Consider the following 21,863-nt stretch of genomic DNA (forward strand, 5'->3'; position numbering starts at 1 on the left):
TGGAGGCCGGGCTGAGAGGAGCCCGGCTTCCTCCCCTGGGCCACGGAAGCCACAGACGAGTGTGAAGGAAGCCATGCCAATATCGCCCCGTGGTCCCACAGAGCATCACTGTCTTCCTGCGGGGCTGGGCGGCAGGGAAGGGCGCTCGGGGCTGTGAGCCTGGCCCTGCCTCCCAGCACGCATACCTGGCAGCAGCTCCTGGCCCAGGGCTCGGCCCCCCTTCCCGTCGCCGCCGGCCGCCAGCTGTGCGGACGCGTGGAGCTGCTGCAGGGCCAGGCACTCGGTCAGGACGTCGGCCTCGGCGTCAGGGCCCGCGTGCAGCTGGGGAGCAAGCACAGGGCGAGAGGGTGTTAGCACGAGACCGCCGGCCCCCAGCAGCCGGCCCGCAGCAGCCTCGCTTCGGGGGATAGGGCGGGAAGGATGGCGGCCCCAGGGCAGGACCCTTCACCTCTCGGTGCCTCCGTTCCCTCATTTGTACAATGGAGCTGACTGTGTCCCTCAGAAGGTTGTGCTAGTTCAGGCGTGAGAAGCAGATGCTAAGACGAGACTGACTGGGCAAGGATTTTGACGGGGAATGTTTACGTGAGCGCTGGGCAGGCTGGGAGAGATCAGACCACCTTACAAGTCTGCCCCCACGGGCAGGGAGGGGAAGGAAGTTGGTGGGAGATTCCTAGGCGGGTCATGGGAAGGGGTCTTGCCTCGGCACCAACATTAGGATGGGTGTCAACAGCGCAGCTGGGACCCCCCCAGAGCACGTTCTGTAGCTGCCACAGAGCGAAGGGGCGAAGTGGGAGTGAAACAGAGTCAGTCGTATGTCCAGTGATTCCCACCTGCCTACACCGCCCCCACCATTTTTCTCTTCTTGGCATAGACTCAGTGGAAATAGTCCAGGGGCAGGGACAGGAGACCTGGGTTCACATCCTCCTCCATCTCCTCATCTTCCCTGCGAATACTGGGCCAACAGCCTCTCTGGCTCTCCCGTCCCCTGTCTGTAGCAACAATAATCCCCTCGCCCCGGCCGCTGTGAGGACCAACACATGATGGTGCGAGCACACTGCTGCACGTGCTGTGTGAAGGGCCAGCTGACAGCACTGGCTGCGTCCCACAGGGTCCCACTGCGGGCACTCAACCCCTACATGGCCCTGAGCTCACTGCCTCAGAGCAAGGTGGGGCTGGCACGTCTTTGGCCAATGACCCTCAGCCGTCCCTTAAAGACAGACTAGAGTAGGGGTGTCGAACTCAATCAGAGAAGGGGCCAAAATCTAAAATCCAGCCTAAATCGTGGGCCGAATGGTTTACTGAACAGTCATAAACTGACAATGTCATAAACTGACAGCGGAGTGCAGTGATGACAGCGCGGTGCAGGCCACATTGCAAGGCCTGGCGGGCTGGATTTGGCCCGCGGGCCTTGTGTTTGACACATGTGGACTAGAGCCTGGCGCCTCTCCAAGTGGGGCTGGGGCGGGGCTGAGTGGGGGCCCTAGGGACCCTGGGTGAGGAGTGGGCATGCACCTGGACGGGAAGGGCCCCTTCTCCCAAGGAAGTCTCAAGGCCCGACTCTGAGAACCCTGAAGACCGACTCGTCCAAATCCTCATTTTACCAAGGACAGGCCCAACCAGGAGAGAAAGCGAGAGCCGTGCCTCATGTCGCACTGCGGCTGAGAATCAGCCCGAGGGCTCTCCCACCCTCTCAGCCCAGAAGGGCCAGCACCCAGGTCTGGGGAAGGCATGCCCAGCCTCCCAGGGGGCTCTCGGCTCCTTGACCCAGCAGCTGTTTTCCATGTAAATTAAGTTTCTGGCAAAGGAGGGCCCGAGCATGCCTCGCAGACCGCAATGTCGATCGGATTAGGAGCAGCGGGAGAGGAAAATTAAGGGAGAAAAGCATTTCTAATTCTCTCTGAAACGCAGCGGGGCTGCCAAGGAGCTGTCATAATACAAGGGTCGCCTTACCCAGAAAGATACATCATCCCCGATGGCTCGAAATGGATGCTTATTGTTGGGAGGTTTGCAGCTCGAGGCTCCGGGTCCCTTGGGCCCGGTGTGAGCCAAGCATGGGGCCTGGGAAAACCAGGGCAGGATTCGGGTCCTCGGGCACCAGGCCGCCGGGGACAGAGCATCCCTGGCATGGAGCCTGGGCTAGTCAGCCCCTGTCCCCACTCAGGCCCCTCACAGGAGAGGGGTGGAGAGAGCTCAGACCCTGGCTCTGTCACTCCCACGCTGCACAACGCTGGGCAGATCTGTGAACTCTCCGAGCCTCCGTGTCTACATCTCTAAAACGGGAAGAACAGTGCCCACTCCCTAGGCCCGAAGGAGACACAGTCCGTGAAGCCCCAGACCCTGGGCTGAGGTTAAGTCGCCCTCCATTCCTGGGAATGTGGTGTTTTTCACCCCTGAGCTCAAGGCGCCTGCTTTGACCATGTCCCTTCCCTGCTCTCCCGCTTCTGGCCCCGCTGCCTGCAGGAGGAAAACCAACGCCTCAAGCCCGGCTGTCTCCCCACGACCGTCTCTCCCACTGCTTGCTCCATCCGGCACCCAGTTTCCGCACCCCGAGCCCGTGCCTGAAGCGGCCTGTGCTTCTCTGGTCTCCAGGCCCGTCTCTGCTCTATCCACGGCCGCACCCGTAGCTCTGAGGACAGCTCTGAGACAGGGGTGCTCCCTAAATCCTGCTGAGCAAGCGAATGGCTCTTCCCACTCGGTCACACCGACATCCCCGGACTGGGCCCTGATGTTTCTCTTCGCCCCATACCCTCCCTGGCTCGCAAGTGTGCCCACTCCCATACCCCAGGAGTCCTACACAGTATGGGTAAAACCCCCCCAAGTCACGGCCCGGTCCCTTCCGCTGTTCGGGGCCCCTCAGCAGTTCACACACTCCTTGTCCCAAATGGAACCCACTGCTTTCTCCTGCAAACCCGCTTCTTTCATAGCTTCTCTGCCCTGGTCAGCGGCACCACCCTCCCGGCTGCCCCTCCAGGTCTGACCCTGGTGCTCCTCTGCCCCGGGCTGTTCTAAACCCTCCAGGTGTATGTATTTACTCACGGAGGCCTCGTGGCCACCCAGGGAAGCAGATCCTTAAATTGCCCGACTGGACAGCCGAGGAGCATGAAGGGGGAAGGTACTAAGAAACGTGGCCAAGGCCACAGGTAGTGGGGTGAGCCCAGCAGACTGGCTCCGGACCTCACACCCCTGCTCCTGGTGTGATTTCTTCTGAGACCCTCCGGTTCCCACCCTGACCGGCGAAGGCCCCCTCCTCTGTGCCCCTGACTATTCTCAGGCTTTATTATGCCCCTTCTGCAGGCTTTATTAAACTACACTGAATTCACTCTGTCTGTCTGTCTGTCCGTCCGCCACCCACCGGGTCCCCACTAAAGATGGGGACCGTGGTTTTCCATTTTTTGCATCTTCGAGCCCTACACAGTGCCTGACGTCAAATGTTTAACAAGTGAGCCACAGTGCGTGGGCAGAGGGATGAGAGGAGTGGGGTGGTCTGTCTGGCTGGCGGGGGGTGAGGACGTATGTTCGGGGTTGGGGGCTGTGAGCAGAGGGTGGGGGATGGACAGCAGCATCCTTGGTGGGTGGAAGGGCGAATGCACACGTGGGGTGCGGGCTCCTACATGAGGCTGGACATGGGGCCGGGAGGCCAGGGGGTGTGTCTGCAGAGCGGGGCCTGCAGCAGAGGCCGTCTTACCTTCTTACGCACCTGCTGCTCTTTGGCCGAATGGGCCTTCACGTGCTTGCGGAGGGAGCTGGGGTCCGTGTAGCGCTTGGAGCAGCCGGGGATCTGACAGGCGTATGGCTTCTGCAACATCAGAGAGCAGAGTGGGTGAGCGAGGGGCCACCGCCGGGCCCAGGTCCTGCTGTGGGGGGATGGGGGTGGTGGTGGGGGAGAGGATGGCTGGCGAGGGGCAGGCTGCAGGCTCATGCCTGGCCCAAAGAGGGACAGCATGGGGAAGGGGGCACGGTCATGGTATCAGCTGGGATATGGCAGGGCCCCTGGCTAGGAGCAGCTGACTACCCTGGCAGTGGCGCCAGAGTGCCCAGACTGCCTCTGGTCCTTCCCCGACCATCACGGGAGGCCAGGAGGGAAGTGGGTCTCAGACACAGACCTGGGGCAGCTGAGCACCTGCGCCCTTTGTGCCCCTTACCCTCAGGGCTCCCATCGCTCTCCCTGAACAAATCCATGCCCACGGCCTCCCCTGGTTCCCGCCTGGACCCCACCTGCTCTCTGTGCCTCCAACCTCCCCCCACAGAGCTGGCCCTGCTCTTCCAAACCCTCCATGACCCCCTGGTGCCCTGGACACAAAGACCCTTTGTCACGTGGGCCCTGCTTATGTCTTCACTCCTCCTGCTGCCCCGCCTCGGGCTCCCATCACCTCCCTCCGAGCCCTCTTCGACTCTCCTTCTACCTCCTCCCCCGAGCTTCCTTGCCCAGCCTTGTTCCCAAGACGGACCAGGACAGGGCTCTGTGGGCATCACTGGATTCTGGGCTCTCCCATGAGGCCTCCACAGCACCCTGGGCTCGAACTCCCCCGGCTTCCCTTTTAACACATCCAGTGGCTCTGACTTCTCAAGGTCCTTGGACCTCCGGTGTTGGTAGGGGGTCAAGAGGAAGTTTGGTGGATGCAAGAGATGGATTATGTATCAGGAATTGCTATGCCCACCGACCCACAAGGTAACCCTGCCCTCTGGACCCCGGTGAGGCTGGCTGGCCTCGGACCCACCTCGTGGGGAGAGGAAAGCAGAGACAACCATACCTTGGTGCTGCCACGGAGAGTTGCCAGTTAAAGAAACGGAAGAGAGCAAAAAGAGAGACAGGGCAGTGAGCAGCTGGCCTTACTGAAAGGAAGGTATGGGGTGGGAGGGAGACAGTCCTCCTCAGACCCCCCCCCCCTCCCCCACAACCTCACAGATGCAGACATGCATGCACATGCAGACAGACAGGCAGACACAGGGCCCTCTCCATAGGCTTGACCCCCACCCGACATAGGCATAGACACACACAACCCCTCTCTCACGGGGCTCAGCCCATCCCGAGTCTCTCTCTCTTGCTCTCTGCTCTGCCCGGCTCCGGGCCCTGTCCCTTGGGGATGCTGATACAGATCCACACGCTTTTGTCAAAAAGCAAACAAACAGAGCTCCGTGTGTGCAGCACACTTGCCGGAAAGAGGGCACCAGGCCCATCTCCCTGATTGTTTTTCCAGGGCCTGACGTGTGCAGAACATTCCTCCGGCCCGGCTCCCCCGCGCGCCCTCAGGAAACTCTGCGTGTGCCTCTGCGGCAGCCGAGTCCCAGGCCTGGAGTCCCGGCTGGGGCTCCGAAGCTGGGTCCGCACGCGGGCTCTCAGGGCCCGCTGTGAGGAAGAGCCGTGCCGCTCACAGAGCCTCCTGCCCGAGCTCCTGAGCGAGCGCCCTCCCACAGGCCCCGTGAGCATCTGCTGTCCCCCCTCCTCCAGGCTCACACCCGCCCTGGGAGAAGCCTCTCCACTCTGCAGATGAGGAAACCCAGGTGGAGGCTGTGACGCCTCTAGATTCGCAGCCCTGAATGGTCCAAAGGAGTGGGCAAAGGAGGCGACCAGCCCCGCCTTGCTGATGGGGAAACTGAGGCCAGAGTAGGACAGTGGCTTACTTAGGAAGTCTGTACTTTGGGTGCCTGGGACACAGCCGGATTTGGCCAGCATTCTGTCAGGGCGTCATAGGACAGGAGAGGAGGGACTCACATTGGCAGTGCGGACGGTGCATCAGGCTAAACACCCGTCCCTGCCGCCGATTCCCATCTCTCTCTGGCAAGGCTGGGGGTTGAGGACACTGAGGCCCAGAGAGGAGAGGGGGCATCGTGGACCCAGGGTGAGGACCCAGGCGGGTCCTCTCCAGGCTGTCCCACCACTTTCCTGCCCACGGGGAGAATCCATGCTCTCTGGGGCCAGAGGGGAGGCGGGGACAGGACCCGGTTTCCTCTAGAAAGAAGATCCAGACTCACAGGCTGACCCTCTGGGCTCCGAACCTCAGGTGCTGGGGAAGCAGCCTCGCCCTGCAGAGCTGCTCGTGATGTTTAGGGGATGGGCGCAGGCAGGGGCCGGGCTTGGTGGCTGTGCCTCCAGGGATTCCCCAGGACCCTCTGGAGCAATGAAGGCCGGGAAAAGGGCTCATTCGGGGCCTGACCTGGCCTAGCCCCGAGCTGTTCACACGCCAAGTGGGGGCCAGAGGCCTATTGCTTCAGGGCTGGGTCCAGGAAATGCAGTGCAGGGGGAGGGAGAAGGGGGTAAGTCAGGGTGGGTGACACCGAGAGGCCTGGAGGGACACTGCCAGGCCTGGGAGGGGGGTGCAGAGAGGCCTGGGCTACTGGGACTGCCTGTGACCTCTGGGGGATGTAACCAGGGGCCTGGCTGGGCCCCAAGGGCAAGGGCTAGGCGTAGGAGAAGGTAATGACAGCAGGGGGGTTGCTAGCACCCCTCCCTCCCTGCATGTCCCCAACACAGCCTGTGTCAGGGCAGCCTGAGAGGGAGGTGGTGGGGGGTCGGGTTCAGGTTGGGGACAGGGCTCTTCTTAGCCTCGTCCTGTATGCTCAGTTCCAACAAGGCACCCTGCTGCCCCAACAAGGGCACTGGGTGTGGAGTAAGAGAGCCGCGGGCTGCATCCCAGCTCTGCCACTTAGCTTCTGGGTGACGGTCAATGCCTCCATCTCCCCGAGTCTCTGTTTCTTTGCAAAATGGGGATCACGGACCCCACCTTGTGGGGGAAGGTTTGTGTGATATGGGGGTGAGGGGAAATGTGTAGGACATGCTGCCTGGGTCCCGCCTGGACCCAAACATGACCCTGCTATCTTCTGCCATCCCCCACCCTTTTTTGGGTCTTAGTTTTCCCAGCTATAAAAGAACGGGCTTGGACCAAAAGGACCCCGCTCTGACCTCTGCCATCTCATGGCCTCCAGCTTACCCCAGAGGGGCTGGCTGCCCTCTGGGCTTCTGTTTCCTCATCTGCACACCTGTGCCCTGGACAGGCTGAGCCGGACAGCCACTCAGGTCCCCCCACCTGCAGAGTTCCCCAAACATGTGCATGCAGAGCAGGGATACAGGCAGGAGGCCCCGACGTCGACTCTGGCTGCAGACCCACCTTCTGCGGCATGCAGGGGCTGGGGTCCTCTCAGGCCTTGTGCACCCCCTCACACAGGTCCTGCGAGGCTACATGAGGCTCGCCCCTGAGTCTTTCCCGCTGAGCAGGCACTGACGCTCCCAGAGGCCCCTTCCCTCACCTGGAGGACGGGTTAGAGACCCCTGACTGGCCTTCAGTGCGATCACGGGAGGCCATAGGGAGGGCTCTCTGGACCGCCAAGCGCCGCTCTGGGCACAGAGCGCATGCTTGGACGGCAGGTTACCCCACTGTCTGGCACAGACAAGGGAAAGGAGGTGACGGACAGGCACCTTGGTCCGGTCACTATTCCAGGGGCTGGCGTCTTGGGCCCTGTTCACCTCAACTCCTCGCCCACTGGGCTCCAGGGGTAAAGAACAGCCTGTCTCCTCAGAGAAAGTGGGGTGGGAGGAGCAGGGAGGGCCTGCGCTGGGGGTGGTCGATCACTCCGGCCTGGCGACAGGACGTGGGATGGCGAGCCCACCTCTCCCTCGGGAGGTGCAGGGACGCTGGTGCCCCAGCAGAACCCACAGTGGTGAGAACATTGCCACGTGTCCTGGGAAGGAGATGGTGAAGTGGGGGAGACTTCACGGTCTCCTCCCCAGGACACTGGGCAATGTCCAGAGACACCTCGGGTTGTCACAGTGGGAGATGGGCGATCACTAGTGGACAGAGGCGGGGACCCAGCACACCCTCTAATGACGGGACTTCCCTCTCTCCCCAAACTGTCCTCCTGCCCAAACGTCAGTCGGGCTCCAGGATGAAGGTGGGGTTTCTGCAGGCCCCGGCTCCCGCCTTCCTCAGACACGTGTGGGAGTGTGCACATCCCCCCACTTCCCCTTCCCCCTCCCTCGGGCCTACCGTGTCGAGGTGGGTGCGCTGGTGCTTGGCGCGGTCGCTGGAGTTGCTGAAGGCCTTCTGACAGCCCGGGTGCTGGCACAGGTATGGCTTCTCGCCCGTGTGGCTCCGTAGGTGGATCTTGAGGTTTTCCAGCCGCGAGAAGGCCTTGCTGCAGCCTTCAAACTGTGGGAGAGGCTGGTGAGGGGCGCTCTGCAGCCCCGGGGGGCCCTGCTCCCAACCTGGACATGCCCCCAGCATCCTCTGCCCTCCCCACTCCTCACACCCTGTCCGTCCTGCCCAAGGCCTCCAGGCACCCGGTTAGCTCCCTGTGAAGTGCTCAGGGCCCAGACTCTCTCTGGGAAGCCCTGGTAGGTCCAGAAAAAGGGCACCCCGACTTAGAAATGGCCTCCAGGCTACAGAAGTCAGGGGTCTTTCCGTCGGTGGATCTGGAAGGAGCCCTGCCCCAGTGGCTGGACAGCCAAATGGCAGGGCACCTTGTAGCGCATATAGCCCTGGACCTCCCTATGCCTAGTCCTTGCCTGCAAACGTGAGACTGTGGCCGCCACTCAGGGCGATAGGAGAGCCCCAGGGGCAGGACCCTGGTGGTCAGGGGCTCTGTCCACCAGAGGGCAGCACCAACACTGGCCGCCGTTAAAACAATGGCCATGCTGAAACCCCACCTTCATCCTCGATGAATCATTTGGCCATTTAGCCGTCCAATGCCCACCACATACCAGGCCCCATGCTGGGCAGGGGACGTGCAGTGGGTGCAGCACAAACACCCAAGGCCTCTGGTCAGAGAGGGGTGGGGTGGATGGGGAGCACCCAACATAGCACCCTCTGTGGTCCCAGGCTGCCCTGGTCCACAGCCGCTGCCCAGGCTGACTCTCCCTGCAACCCCCTAACTCCTAACCCCCCTCCAACCTCTCTCCCCTGCTGCCCAGAGGAAGGTTCTGATGCAGATGCAGAAACTCCTGTGCATTCCGCTTGAAGCCCCCTTGGGCCTGGCATTCGCACCCCTTCCTGCCCCTCCTGGCTCCCACCCACACTCTGCAAACAACCGGAGCCACCAGGCGATTTCAAGGCTTTGTTCACACAAGTCCTTCAGTGGGGACTGTCTTCTCTCTAGTAACAATCACCCGAGCCTTCAGAGGAGCTCGAATATGCCTGGCAGGGGCAGTCTACCCTCCGCCGGGACTGGCTGCTCCCTCCTGCTTTCCCCACTGCCGCTCTGTCCCCACGGAGCTGCTGGGGGTGAGGGGAGACGGACACTGACCCGCACCAGCTCGGTCCCTGCAGGCCTGGTGCTGGGTGTTGGACAACCATGAAGTGTGGGGTCTCAACACCCCTCCCCTCCTCAGAGACGAGGCTTCCTGTGTTGGCCACAGGACTGGGACAAGGCAAAGAGGACGCAGGCCCCATCAGATGCCAGTGCCTGGGGGCTCTGCTCACAGCTGCCTTCCCGGTGCCGGGCAGGGGAAGGGACCCTCCAGGAGGATAAGACCAGCGGAGGCCAGTTCCCTCTGGAGCCCTGGATTTCAGCCCCTAGGCCAGGGCTGGGCTGCCTGCCAGGTCAGGACCCCGTTCCCCATGCCTCTGGGCCAGGCAGCGTGTCCCCGGGGCCAGTGCTCCCACAGGGTTCGCTCAGGCTGCTCTGCGGGAGGAAGGAGCGGACAGCTCCTGCCTGTCCACTTGGAAGACGTGGCTCCCCCTTTCTGAGCTGGGCCCTGGGCTCTTTTGCCTCCATCTCCCAACCTTAAAGCCCGTTTTCTCAGCCTCAGGAGGTCCCATCCCATCTGGGCAATACAGCACCTTGGTCACTTCCCATGCAGGCTGCTGGCCAGACAGACCGGCCCAGCCCTGTGCTGCTGGCCAGACAGAGAGCCCAGATGTGGGTCCTCTTCCCAGGAGGGCGGAGCCCGGGGAGGCACGCACACCGTCGGAGCAGAACACACGGCCACAGCTGTCCTGGAGGCGGAGGCGGCACCCTCCTGCCTGGGGATGGAGGGGCCCTACCAAGTGGGGGGCAGTATGTGCTGGGTGAGACACACAGTCATGCCAACACTGATACATTCGCCCCAGCAATGCCCAGGACACCATGGAAGAGGAGGCAGAAGAGGAGGTGATCAAAAGGAAGGCCGAGGGGAGGCAGCCACGGGCACGCAGTGTGGGTAGGGCAGAGCCCCATGGAGGCCCCTCTGTGGCTGGGTGTAGGGTACATGTTGAGAGTGTGGGGTGGGTGCTAGTGGGTGAGAAGCCTCCAGGATATCAGAGGCCAGAGAGGGGGGGCTCCAACACAGGACTCCTCCTGGGGACAGGGACCATGAAAGCTCCTTGAGAAGGGAGAACGCAGGTCACCCCGCCCCTACACACACACACACACACACACACACACACACACACACACACACACTGGCTGCTGGTGACTGTTGCTGCGAGAGGGGACCGGGGACTGGGGGGAGGGTAGGGGAGAGACAGGGGTGGCGTACAGATAAAGGTCACTGGGGCTGGAACCGAGGCAGAGGTGGCGGGTGGGGTGGAAGCCAGGCTGGACGTGCCCCAGAGGTGAGGACAGGACCCAGAGACACCGACCAGCCCGGGTGAGCTCCCTTCACACCTCGCCCTCGAAGCCCGGCCACACATGCGGGTCGAGCTCTTTGGGGGCGGGTTTTATTTATTTATTTTAATATATTTCATTGATTTTTTTACAGAGAGGAAGAGAGAGAGATAGAGAGCTAGAAACGTCGATGACAGAGAAACATCGACCAGCTGCCTCTTGCACACCCCCTACTGGGGATGTGCCTGCAACCAAAGTACGTGCCCTTGACCGGAATTGAACCTGGGACCTTTCAGTCCGCAGACCGACGCTCTATCCACTGAGCCAAACTGGTTTCGGCCTACAGCTGGGTTTTAGAGGCTGTTCCGCTTCCTGCTTCCAGATGTTGTGCCTTTTCCATGTTTGACAACCATAAGGAAACCCTTTTTGGGGAGTAAACAGGCCATAAGCTGCCCCCTTGCCCTCCCCAATGGCCTGGGGCCAAGTTCATCCCAATGTGAGGTGGGGGGGCTCAGCTCATCCCGTTATTCCGCTCTGGCCAGAGCCAGGAGGCAGCCACCTGAAGCCGAAGGGCAGTAACTCCTCACGTGCTGTGTGATTTCTCTGGGTTTGGGGGAAGGGGAGACCTGACTCTGAAGATCGGTATGTCATCTCCTCCCCACCCAGGGTTTGTAAGCCCTCTGTCCCAGCACGGGGTTGTTCCCAGACCAAGCCTGAGCCCCTCCTCACACACCTTCCCTCCCTACTCACTGACAATTTAATCCATACAGTTTTCAAAAGCCCTGGATCTGTAGCTTGTTCATGGTCCTCTGGTACCGCTCTCATCTGCATATCCCAGGTGCCATGCTACAGCCACAGGGAGGGTCCACAGAACTGCCCTGAACAGCACGCCCCAGGCCTGGCTGAGCTGTTCCCTCGCCGGGATCCTTTCTTTCCTCCCTCCACTCAGCAGACATCTGCTCCCTCTGCTCAACCTTCCCTCCGCCCGGCCCCTCCCTGGCCACACCCTGCATGCGTGGGTTAGGTTTTCCCTGCATCCTCACTGTGGTCTGCTCTCCACGTCTCTAGGATGAGGGTTCCTGAGGGCAGAACTGGCACCTCAACCAGGGAGCAAAGGGTGGGTTACACATGCCATCCAATGGGGATAAGAACAGGGATGCCAGGACCTGGGGGTGCATGTGCCCTTGTGGGCGCACTTCCTCCCTCCAGGTTCACCAGGGTACCCCATACCTGTGCCTGTGCCCATGACTTGTCCTGCCCCCGATATTTCCTGGAGCGGAGTTGCAGGTGGGGTATAAGAAGCAGGCTGTTCTGATTTGGGGAGGAGGGGGGCTGTCTCTCTAGGCAGAATCAGAGGTAGCAGCAGGTGGAAAAGGATGCTGCTCATTGGGGCTGGTCTGGGTGAGGACACTGCAGGGACCTCTGGCAGAACAAAGCCCCTCAGGGCCAGTATCCCAGTCACGCCAGGGCCCTGGGGGTGTGTGCTCCCTGCTGCCCTCACCATTCCACAACCGCATGGATGGGCTACAGGGATGAGGGCAGGAACATTCCTGGGTTCAGCACCCTGTGTGCTGGCTCTGCTCGGCCCGATGCTGCCGCTTGCACGATCTCCGTCCTCTCCTCGGCCTGTGTGACAAGTACTCCTCCCCTCGGTCAGGAACTGAGGTGGGGGCAGGGGCACCAGCACCGTGGTTACAGCACAGACTCCGGGTGGATTGACCTGGGCTTGGGCTTGGCAGCTCCACTTGTGAACGATCCCCAAGCAAGTCCCTTCAATTCCTTGGTTTCCTCGTCCATAAAATTAGGTGAGTTCTACCAAGCATGGATGAATGAAATAATGCACAGGAAGTGCTTATCTTGACACCAAGTTCCTGCCCAATATTGTTGCTGTAACTATCTTTTAAGGTCACAGGGCAAGTAAGTAGTGAGTGGCGTTCTGCCTGGGTGGCCACGCCCAGGCCTGTTGCCCCTCTGCCCAGTGGAGGGGGCATGTGTCGCGTGATGGGCTTCCATGTCCTGTTTCCACCTCTTACTCCTTAACCCCTCCCCTGATTCCCCAGCCCGACCTGAGCTGTCCTCGCTCACCTCAGGTTTCACTGGCCACAGAGCTAACGAACAGAAGCCACTGACTGGTCTGCCCTAACGCCCTTCCAGGAGCAGCCTCCACGTCCAATGAGAGTGAGGCAGACTTTTGGGGTGGGAATGGTTTGCAGGGGCTCCGTCCATCAGCTGTGTGGGGGCTGCGTGGACATCAGAGAGAGGGCCCCACCGCTGTTGTGTTATGGGGGTACGGATGGAAATGTGGGTCTTGGAACAGAAATGGAGCCAACAGGCACATCCCTGGTTTTGGGCCTCAGTTTCCCTGTAGGGGGTGGAGGATGGGCCCCTCAGGCAAGGCCACTGTGACCCAGGGTGTAATGATGCTGCCATGGGGGCTGCACCAGGGGGCAGGCCTTCCTGGCATTCTTCTCCCACCCCCTGCCCCCTGAGGTCATAGGGCAGGTTTTGCCCTGGACAGGCCCTTCCTCCCTGCTGTCAGTGCCCAGGTGTGCAACCCTGCAGACAGACCTCCTGGGATGCCCCCCGCCCCTCCCCCTGGCCAATTGCAAGGGTTGGGTATCTGTACGCAGGGGGCAGGGAGGGGAATGCTCCCACTATGCCCGAGGGTAAGAAGCCTGGACTAAGCCGCAGTCTGACCTGCCATCTTCTCTAGAAAGAAGTGACCCATCGATCTCCAGCACGAGGCAGCAACGCTGGACCAGCTGTGGCACTAAAAGTCTCTGGTTCACTCCCCTCTATATCCCCCAGCCTCATCACATGCCCTCCTCACTCCTGTCATGCACCCCTGCATCCTTCCACCCGCCCACTTCTTTCCCCCACTCACTAACCTCTCATGTTTTTGCTCATTGATTCATATCCTCCTGCCTCACTCAGCTGCCCCTTGGCAGCTGGGGGCTGAGACTTTAGGGCAGCAAAGACCACAAAACAAGAGAGAATGTATTAAGACCTAAGAATGGGCCGATCACAGGGCTACCAGCTGGCGAGCCCAGGCGGCCACTAAAACCTCTTTGGAGGAGCAGGGCCTTGCTGCCTGGGCAGGGCTTAGACCAGGGGTGGGGAATGTCTGCCCGCAGGCCGTATTAGAAGAGAAGTCATTTGGTCCGGCCTGCCAAGGCAACCCCAGGCAGGACTCAAAATTCAATAAACGGAGGAGCTTTTTTCACAGTAACATTTATATCAAGTGAATTATATTAAGCAAATGATGTTATAAATACCCAGTGGCCCTTGGCAGAAAAGAGGCTCCCCATCGGTGGTTAGACAAACGGGGGTGGGAGTGGGGCGGGAGGGGGAACACAGGAGGCAGAAAAGGAGGTGCGGGTTCTGCTGAGCCAGAGTGGAGGAAGCAGGGAGAGGAGAGGTGGGAGTGGAAATGGAGTTTGGGGCTCCCTCCATTCACACCCATGGGTCATGATGTCAAAAGACTCTACAGGAACCATCCTGTGCATCCCTGATGTGGCCCAGCAAGTGGGGTAACCTAAGCTCTTCATTTGGGGAACTCTAGCCCTGACCTGCCACCTTCCCCCCCGAGCCAGGAGCCTGTTCCCCCTCCCAGGCCCCTGCACCCAACCTCCCGCCAGATCAGGGCGATGCCACCTCTTAAACATCTTTCACGCCAGCCCCCTGCTCCTCTCATCCACCCCATCCACTCTCACAGCACTGCTCACGCAGTGGCAGCACCAGCCACTGTCCACCTCCTCCCCTCCCCACCCACACCCACATGGCATCAGGTGTCCAGACCAAAGACGTGCACCTACGGTCTGTCCCAGTGCTCCTCTGGGGGCGGGGCCTGTCCCCTCCCCCCCCCACACTGCTGTGCTTCAGCAGCAGAGCCGTCTGGATGCCAGTCTGGCCTCCATGCTTCCCAACTGGATGCCCTGGCAAGTTCATCTCAGTTGTCAGAGCCCAGGTTCCTCATCTGTAACAGGGCACACCTGTGCCCAGGTGTGTGTGTGTGTGTGTGGGGGTGCTCTCTGGGAACTCCATGGTACACGTGGCATCCCGTGGCCCAGGGTCCTCATGCCATCTGTGCCCATCCAGAGAAACACCTCTAGTTCGGGGTGGATTTGCAATGCACAGGCTCCAATAACCAAGCACACGACAGACTTGTGTGGCCAGAAGCCAAGGCTCACGTGCCAGGGGTAACAGGGGGTGGCTACTGTGATTGGGGGGGACTCAGGGAGGTGGAACAAAACAGAAGGGACACCTGACAGTCCAGAAACAAAGAAAGGGTGTCAGGTTTTCATTATTTACCTTAACGTGTGCACATTACAATCTACCCAAGGTGACCCTGGGGGGAATGTGGGGTGATGTAAGTGGCTGGGTGACACCCTCCCAGCACCTCTCAGGGGCGGGGGCTGTGGGGGCTCGCCCTGCCGGTGAGGCTCTCTCCCAGGCCCATCTGCAGATGAGGAAACCGAGGCTCCGGGAGGTGACATCGCTGGCCCTGGGCCACACAGCCAGGAAGTGGCTGAGCTGGAATCTGGCATCAGGTCCGAGGAGTGTGCAAAGCTGTCCACATGTGGCCTGCCCACTCTGGCACCGCCTTAGGGACCCCATAGAAAGCACCAATACAAGGCTGGCTCTTACAGGCCATTACCGATTTCCAAACGGGCTACCGCCCGGTTCCCTTCCCAGGCCAGGGCCAGGCCCATGACATGCAGAGCCAACGCAGGAAAGGAGGCCGCCTCCTTCCGCCTGGCCCCGGCGAGAGGCGATGCCACCGCCCGGAAGGAGGACCGGGCGGCACAGCGGAGCAGGAAGCCCGCTGAGGGGCACAGAGGGCCGGCTCCCACATGTGGGGCGTGTTACCGAAGAAGAGGAAAATAACGGGGGGAAATACCCTGGGAACCGAACGTCCTAGACCATCTGGAGTTTTACAGTGACAGGCAGCGGAGAGTCAGAACCTAATTGGAAAAAGTCCGCTGCAATCCATTACTGCTGCGTGCAGCTCACAGAACCCAGGGCAGGAGATGAAAGACAGGGGGAGCCATCCCGGAGCCGGGGAGCGGGCACCTTCTTCCCCTCCGGAGGGCCCTTCAGAGCCCAGATTCAAGCTCTGGCTGGGGGAGGCCCGGGCACTGGATCGATGTCAGACTCTGCCTTCCGAGCCTTCCGCCCATGGGCAGCAGGGCTAAGCGAGATCACTCAGGGGAGCCCAGCACGGTGCCAGCTGGGGCTGGGCACGACCGGGCTCTGCCGGGGCCCTGGGGAAGGATCGAGGGCGCCGCTTCACATGCAAAGGGTGGGACACCCTGCTCTAAGCTGAAGGTCATGAGGTCACGCTGAGGTTTGTGCTGGGGCCCCACCAACAGCCTCAAACCCGGGCAAGTCACCTCCCACCCCTGTCCTCGTTTTCCTTCTCTCTAAGATGGGGCCACCACAAACGGCTGTTAGAAGTAAACAGGAGGCCGTGCCCAGCGCAGGAGCTGGCACACAGTGGGTGCCTAATGAATGTCAAGTTTCCTCCCTGCGGCTGACACGGCCCAAAGAGCAGGAGGCCCTGGGTTCCCATGTTCTGGCCAAGGATCTCGGCACAAAGGGTAAGGAGGGGTTTTGGGGAGCGGGCACGGGTGGGGACAGGGGAGGAAATGCCTCCAGTTTTGGCATTTGCCAGTGACTTGCTTCTAAACAAACACATTTCTGGTTTAAGGGTAAAATATATTGGGTTACAGCAGTCTGGCAGGCCATTCGGGGATCAGCTTCCCGTTTTTGTACACTTTTAACTTACTTTGCAACAATGATTTGGATGGGAGAACCGTGTGGTGCCAGACCCTTCTCCAAGATGTCAAACAAGTCTCTGTTTGGCCAGCTCCAAAGGCCAGCCAGCAGGGCGCTGAGGTCCATTCCCCACGTCCTGGGAGGGGGACTCTGGCCCTGAGGTTACCGCCCAGCGGGTCCCCATGGGGTCTCCTCAGAGCCTGTGCTTCTCCAGCCCTTGGGGGCGAGAAGGCCAAGGCAGGCAGGAAGGGGAGGGACAGATGTGGAGGGTCCTGGGAGGTGCGGCTGGAAGGCGCTGGCCGGCTTGCTCTTTCCTTGAGGGTCTGGTCCGGCTTTGGGCGCACAGCGCCATCTGAATAAGCGACGATGGGACAGACGTGTGCGGGAGGGAGACGAGAACGGCAGCAGCAGCCATCATGTTTACTATGTACCCCAACCTGTGCCACACCCCCCCTTAACAAAACCTCCTCCATCCCGTTAGGCCAGCACAACAACCCCCTCATTACAGGCAGACACGGAGGCCCGTGGCATTCGCCTGTGAGGGTCCCAGAGCTCAGGAGGGATGGAGCATGCGTTCGCCTCCAGCGCCCGAGCTCTGTGCCCCGGGCCACGCTAGTGCCCTCAGCAGCCATGGCCAAGGGGGTGCCCTGAGACCCAAGGCCAGCTGGGAGCCCTTCGCATTGGCTCAGCTCTCCAGGCCTTCATGCCATCTGGAGAGGCTGGAGGCCACGGGATGGGGTGGAGGCCTTGGGAGCCCCCGTGTTCTCATTGCAAAATGGGGTGATACACCTGGTCTCAGACACCTGTGACAGACACCAGGGTGTGGCCTTGGTACTAGGCACAGGAGAGTCAGTCCCCTTTCCAGCTCTTCTTCCGAATTCCAAGAAGAAACAGTAGGGGACAGGTCACAGTGTGATGAACATCAGGGTCTGAGACCTGATTCCAGCGCTGGCTCTGTCCCAGATCGCTACCTGACCTTACACCGGTCACCTGCCTCCCCTGGGCTCCATTATCCCAGGGTCTCCTGCCTCAAATTGGAGGGGGGAGGGGGAGCAGTGGGATGAGTGCACCAGGGTTGAGCAGGTGGCAGTTGCATTAAAACCCAGCCCTGCAGGACACACAGCATCCTGGCACTGCCCAGGGCAGAAAGAGATCTAAGACATTGCACCCATCACCTGAAAGAAAAACTCCCATCAGACCGTGGAAACCTCTGCAAATGAGCAACATGCACTGTTCCTGTCTGAGGTCATGAGGGGGCGGGAGCAACCTGCCCAGAGGGCACCTGGGCTCAGATCCCACCAGGACGTGCGGGAGGCTCTGGCCCCAACCTGGCGAGGGGACCGTGTTCAGACCTGGCCTCTGAGGGCAGGGGCTGGGCTGGGGCTGACAGTTCCGGGGCCGCAGGGACCTGTGGAGGCCCTGGAGGGGGTGGGGGTGGGCGTGGAGGGAGTCACCGAGGCCTGTGCTCCCGTCAGGAGGCATGCTGTGTGGGGAGGAGGCGAGCAGCCCGCTCCCAGGTGCTCAGGTACAGAGCGGGTGACCACATGTTCATCAGGGCAGTGTGGAGGTTCCTGGGAGAGGTTCCTACGTTTCCTTTAAGGAATCGGGTTGGACCTACCCCCTGGGGTCCAGTGGGATAAGCAGGCCAGACTGGCCTGCTTCAGCAATCTCCCGTCCTCCACAGACGGGCTCAGGGGTCCCAAGGCGGGTGGCTGGGCCAGTGACTGGGCTCATGGCGGGTGCTTAGTAAAGGTGAATGGCAGGAACGGTGACAGCCCATGTCTCACACTGGACTTAGCGAAGGAAGGTCAACTGCAAGAAGGAACCAGTTACACAAACAGAAACACCAAACGGAATCCGACCCATAGAGATGACAAGAAGCAGGAAGAGACAGAGGCAAACCTTACCGGTAGCAAGTGCCTCCGTCTGCAGAACCCCCCTCCTCCCTGGTCCCACCAGCATCACAGCAACCGAGAGAGCCAGGCCCGGGTCACAGAGGCTCACTCGGGCTTCTCAGCAGCCGGGACCTGCTGCCAATGCCTCGTACCCCAACTGCCCTGCTGTGCAAATGGCATCCAGCTACAGTGGGCATCGGGCTGGTTCAGCCACGGTGGAGCCCCCAGTGCCAGGTATGCTGGGAGTCCCTTTCCCCGCTGGGCCTCAGTTCTCACCTGTCAAATGGGTCCCTATAGAATAGCACTGTGCCTCCACGGGAGGGCCTCAGGGAAGAGGTAACTTAGCAGAAAGCAGAGCAGACAGGCCTGAGTGCCTGGCTTTTGGGTTTCAAAATCCCGAGCCTCAGGGCCAAATGGAAAGAACTCTGGAGACAGAAATGAGTCACGCACAGTTAACATTTCAAACCATTTTTTTTTTCTGCCATAAACCCCTCTGAGAGTGCCCAACACTGGGCCTGGCACAGAGCAGGCTTTTGTGAATATCTGTTAATGAATGAAAGAACCAGCAACAAATGAGCCTCCAGGGAAGTGTGGGGCAGGGTGGGGAGTCCCCCCCACCCCCCTGCAATCAGTGGAGGCCAGGAGAGCCTTGTGGGGAGGGAAGGCAAAACCTCCTGGGCTCCTGCCCCTGGAACGAAGCTCCAGTTGGGATAGGGACGAGAAGGGGAAGGAAGACACATGTAAACAACAGGGTCTCTAAAAGGGGGGGGGGGCTCCGAGTTCTGCCCTTTGGCCCTGGGGGTAAGCCCTGGGGGTGCTGCTACACCTCTAGCTAAGCCCGTGGGACCTGAGGCAGGGCTGAGACCTACCCGGAATTTGCTCCCCAGCATTTGGGTGCTCAGAATAGGAAGGGAGTCGAGGAAAACGTTCAAGTTACAATACATTTTATTTTTCTCACTTGAGCTCATGGACCCAGCAGGTTCAGCCTGACATAAATAAATGAGACCATGGTCTGACACCCCCCCCCCCCCCCCCAATGGGGACACAGAGCAGAGAGAAGGGAGGAAAACTGCCGGGAGTCAGCCTCCTGCACTCTCAGGGCGCCCTGGACAGAAGGTGGCGTATCCCTCTCTCCCATGGGGAAAACAGAGGCTCCCTCAGAGCCTGGGCTCGGGGCACCCAGGGAGTGAGGGCGGCATCTGGACTGAACCAGAGCTGCCTGACGCCAAAGCCCCGGCCCCTGTTCTCCTTCAACGAAAAGCAGAGGGGGCCGCAGACTGAGAAACAGCCGGCCCTGGGGACGAAATGACCAGAAGGAAGAATGAAACGTTTCACATCACCAGAAAACAGCACGAGCAGGAGCAGCCACTGCATCGCCTTCCATATATTTCCTGGCAACACGTTTCCCTAAGACCTCTGTTCTCCCGCTGCTCAGCAGGCTGAAAGCTCAGCAGGGCCTGGGGGAGGGGCCGGCCCTCACCTGTGCCCAGGATTGCCCAGGGAATCCTGAAAGGGAAGCGGTGCCTCCTGCTGGGAGGGGCAGGCCCGCTGGCCCTCCCCGGAGCCTCCCATCCCTAGGGCAAGAGAGAAGTGTGCTGTGGTCACCGCACAAACTGAGAAAGAGCGATAACTAGGTGATTGAGCAGAAAGGGGTCGGTCCTCAAGGAAATCACGCTACAAGGCACTTCTGTGGGAACCGAGGTGGCAGGGGGGCACGATGGGGTGCAGGCCCTGCGCAGATGCCCGGCCTGGCCCCACTGCACCGCCCACTCGGGGCGCCGTCTGGAACCCATTAGCATGTGTCAGGAATCATGTAAAATTAAAACGTTTAGCTTTGGCCTCTAAAATTAAGGAGGACAAAAGGAGAAGGATGCCATTGTGCTGAGGCACTCAGCTATGACTTGGGCACCAATACTTTACAGGAAATAAATCGCTGCTTTGCACTTGGGCCCAACCAGGGCCCTTGGAGGCCAGAAGAGGCTGAGGGCTGAGAATGAGTCCATGGCTCCATCCTGGGAGAAGCAAGTGGGGAGTTTGAGGGGGGCTGGGGGCCCAAGGGAGGCCTTCGAAAGCTCGCTGCTCATGGCAGTGCCAGCTATCTGCCCATCCTGCCCTTCTCCTCAATGGCCTCCCTGTGTCCACCCTAGCCAACGCCCCAAATCATCTACTGCAGCTGGGGAGAGTTACAAGTTGCAAACATGTCCCTGTCATTGCTCAAAACCCACCAACGGCTCCTTATGGCCCTCAGGACAACCCAAGGCCTCGGGTCTGCTGCTCCCAGCCTCCCGCCAGGGGGATCTGTGGGCCTCCCGCTGTGGCTGGCTCCCCAAGCTCCCTTTTCCTCTCTAGGCTCCTGTTACACTGACTCCTGGGTGCTTCCTGCACTTCCTTGTGCTTTCGCATATGCTGTTCCCTCAGCCTGGAATTCCCTCAGGTATCAGAGCTCAGCTCCACTAGTGCCGCCTCTACAGAGGCTGGGCTTTGGGGCAGGTCCTGGGCCAGACTTCTCACTGGCTGTGCTCTGGCCTTGGGGTAAAAGCAGGGTAGTTGGACCAGGCTGCGCAGGAACCTGAGATTCACACAGCATCAGTGCTGGTGGCTCTCAGAGGCCCTCGTGTTACAGGTGGGGACACAGAGGCAGCCTAGAAAAGACAAAAATGACTAAGGTTTCTCGTGACCCCCAACTGTGGGGAAGCACGAGACTTGGTTGGAAAGTCTATAAGGAGGATTCTCCGAAAGGTCAGGGGCCTCCAGGGGGACCTTGCTGAAGGCGCACACCCTGCCTTGACTTTTCCAAACAAGTCTGAGCTCGGGGTGTTTAATAGAATCTTTATCTGTAGACTTCAAAACGTCCTTGCTTGAAGGACACTACAGACAAATGTGCCTTCTCAAGGATGCTTATCCTGCCAATTGTGTCTAATCGTTAATTTTAGTTCAACTGTTGTTATAATAAAAGCCTAAGGAGGCAGGTGAACGGGGCTATTTGGTCCCCATAGCCAAGCAGCCCCTTAGCCCTCTCTTTCTCAGAAACGTGTGTCAGAGTAATCCATTCATCCATTGCTCAGGGCCTGCGGTCAGTCCCAGCACCCAACGCTGGCTCCCTTTTTAGGGCAGGCTCTTCCTGTCTGGCATGCTCCTTCTGGCATACAGAGTGCTCCAGAGTCACCCCGGCCTGAGTTCTAATCCCCTCTCCCTCCAACTATGACTGGCAGGAACCACCTAACCTCTCTGGGAGTCACTGGCATTATGGGGATGGTTAGGAGAGTAGTGTTAGCCCCTCCCAGGGCTATGGGGGATCGGTATCAGCACCCACAACCCCTGCAGAGATGGAGAAAAGGGGCCAAGGCTGCAGGGCACGGGGAGTCAGTGACAGGAGAGAGAGGGAGGCTCCTGGTTCTGGGAGGCTGTCTGGCAGCTCACCAAGTCTGACTTGTCCAGTGGCACCAGAGAGCAGACTGCAGTTCATTAATTCACTGGCCATTCATTCATTTCCTCACTCACTCAGCTAAGTGCACATTGCCAGATGTCCAAAAGACACAGTTAGTGAAAAAAGCAAGCTACCAAACAGTAAAGGTATTATGATTCCATTCTAGTAAAGAGTATAATTATCAGACAGAGAGGAAAGTCTGGGGAAGGTTTCTGAGCACTGTAGTTAAGGATAACTTCTCAACT

The 21,863-nt window shown here is 60.1% G+C and overlaps 1 protein-coding gene across 1 annotated transcript in view; it reads right to left on the reverse strand.

The window, feature by feature from the left end:
* The window catches only part of GLIS1 (GLIS family zinc finger 1), a 218,818-nt gene that overhangs the window by 11,653 nt on the left and 185,302 nt on the right, over nt 1-21,863 (reverse strand). The window contains exons 5-7 of the mRNA XM_084872894.1: nt 7,983-8,144; nt 3,686-3,796; nt 186-321 (exon numbers count right to left, since the gene is read on the reverse strand). Of these exons, the coding sequence (XP_084729020.1) occupies nt 186-321; nt 3,686-3,796; nt 7,983-8,144 (409 nt within the window). The remainder of the gene's footprint in view (nt 1-185; nt 322-3,685; nt 3,797-7,982; nt 8,145-21,863) is intronic.

This window comes from Pipistrellus hanaki, assembly GCF_964339955.1.
Source record: "Pipistrellus hanaki genome assembly, chromosome: 2".
Classification (NCBI taxonomy): domain Eukaryota; kingdom Metazoa; phylum Chordata; class Mammalia; order Chiroptera; family Vespertilionidae; genus Pipistrellus; species Pipistrellus hanaki.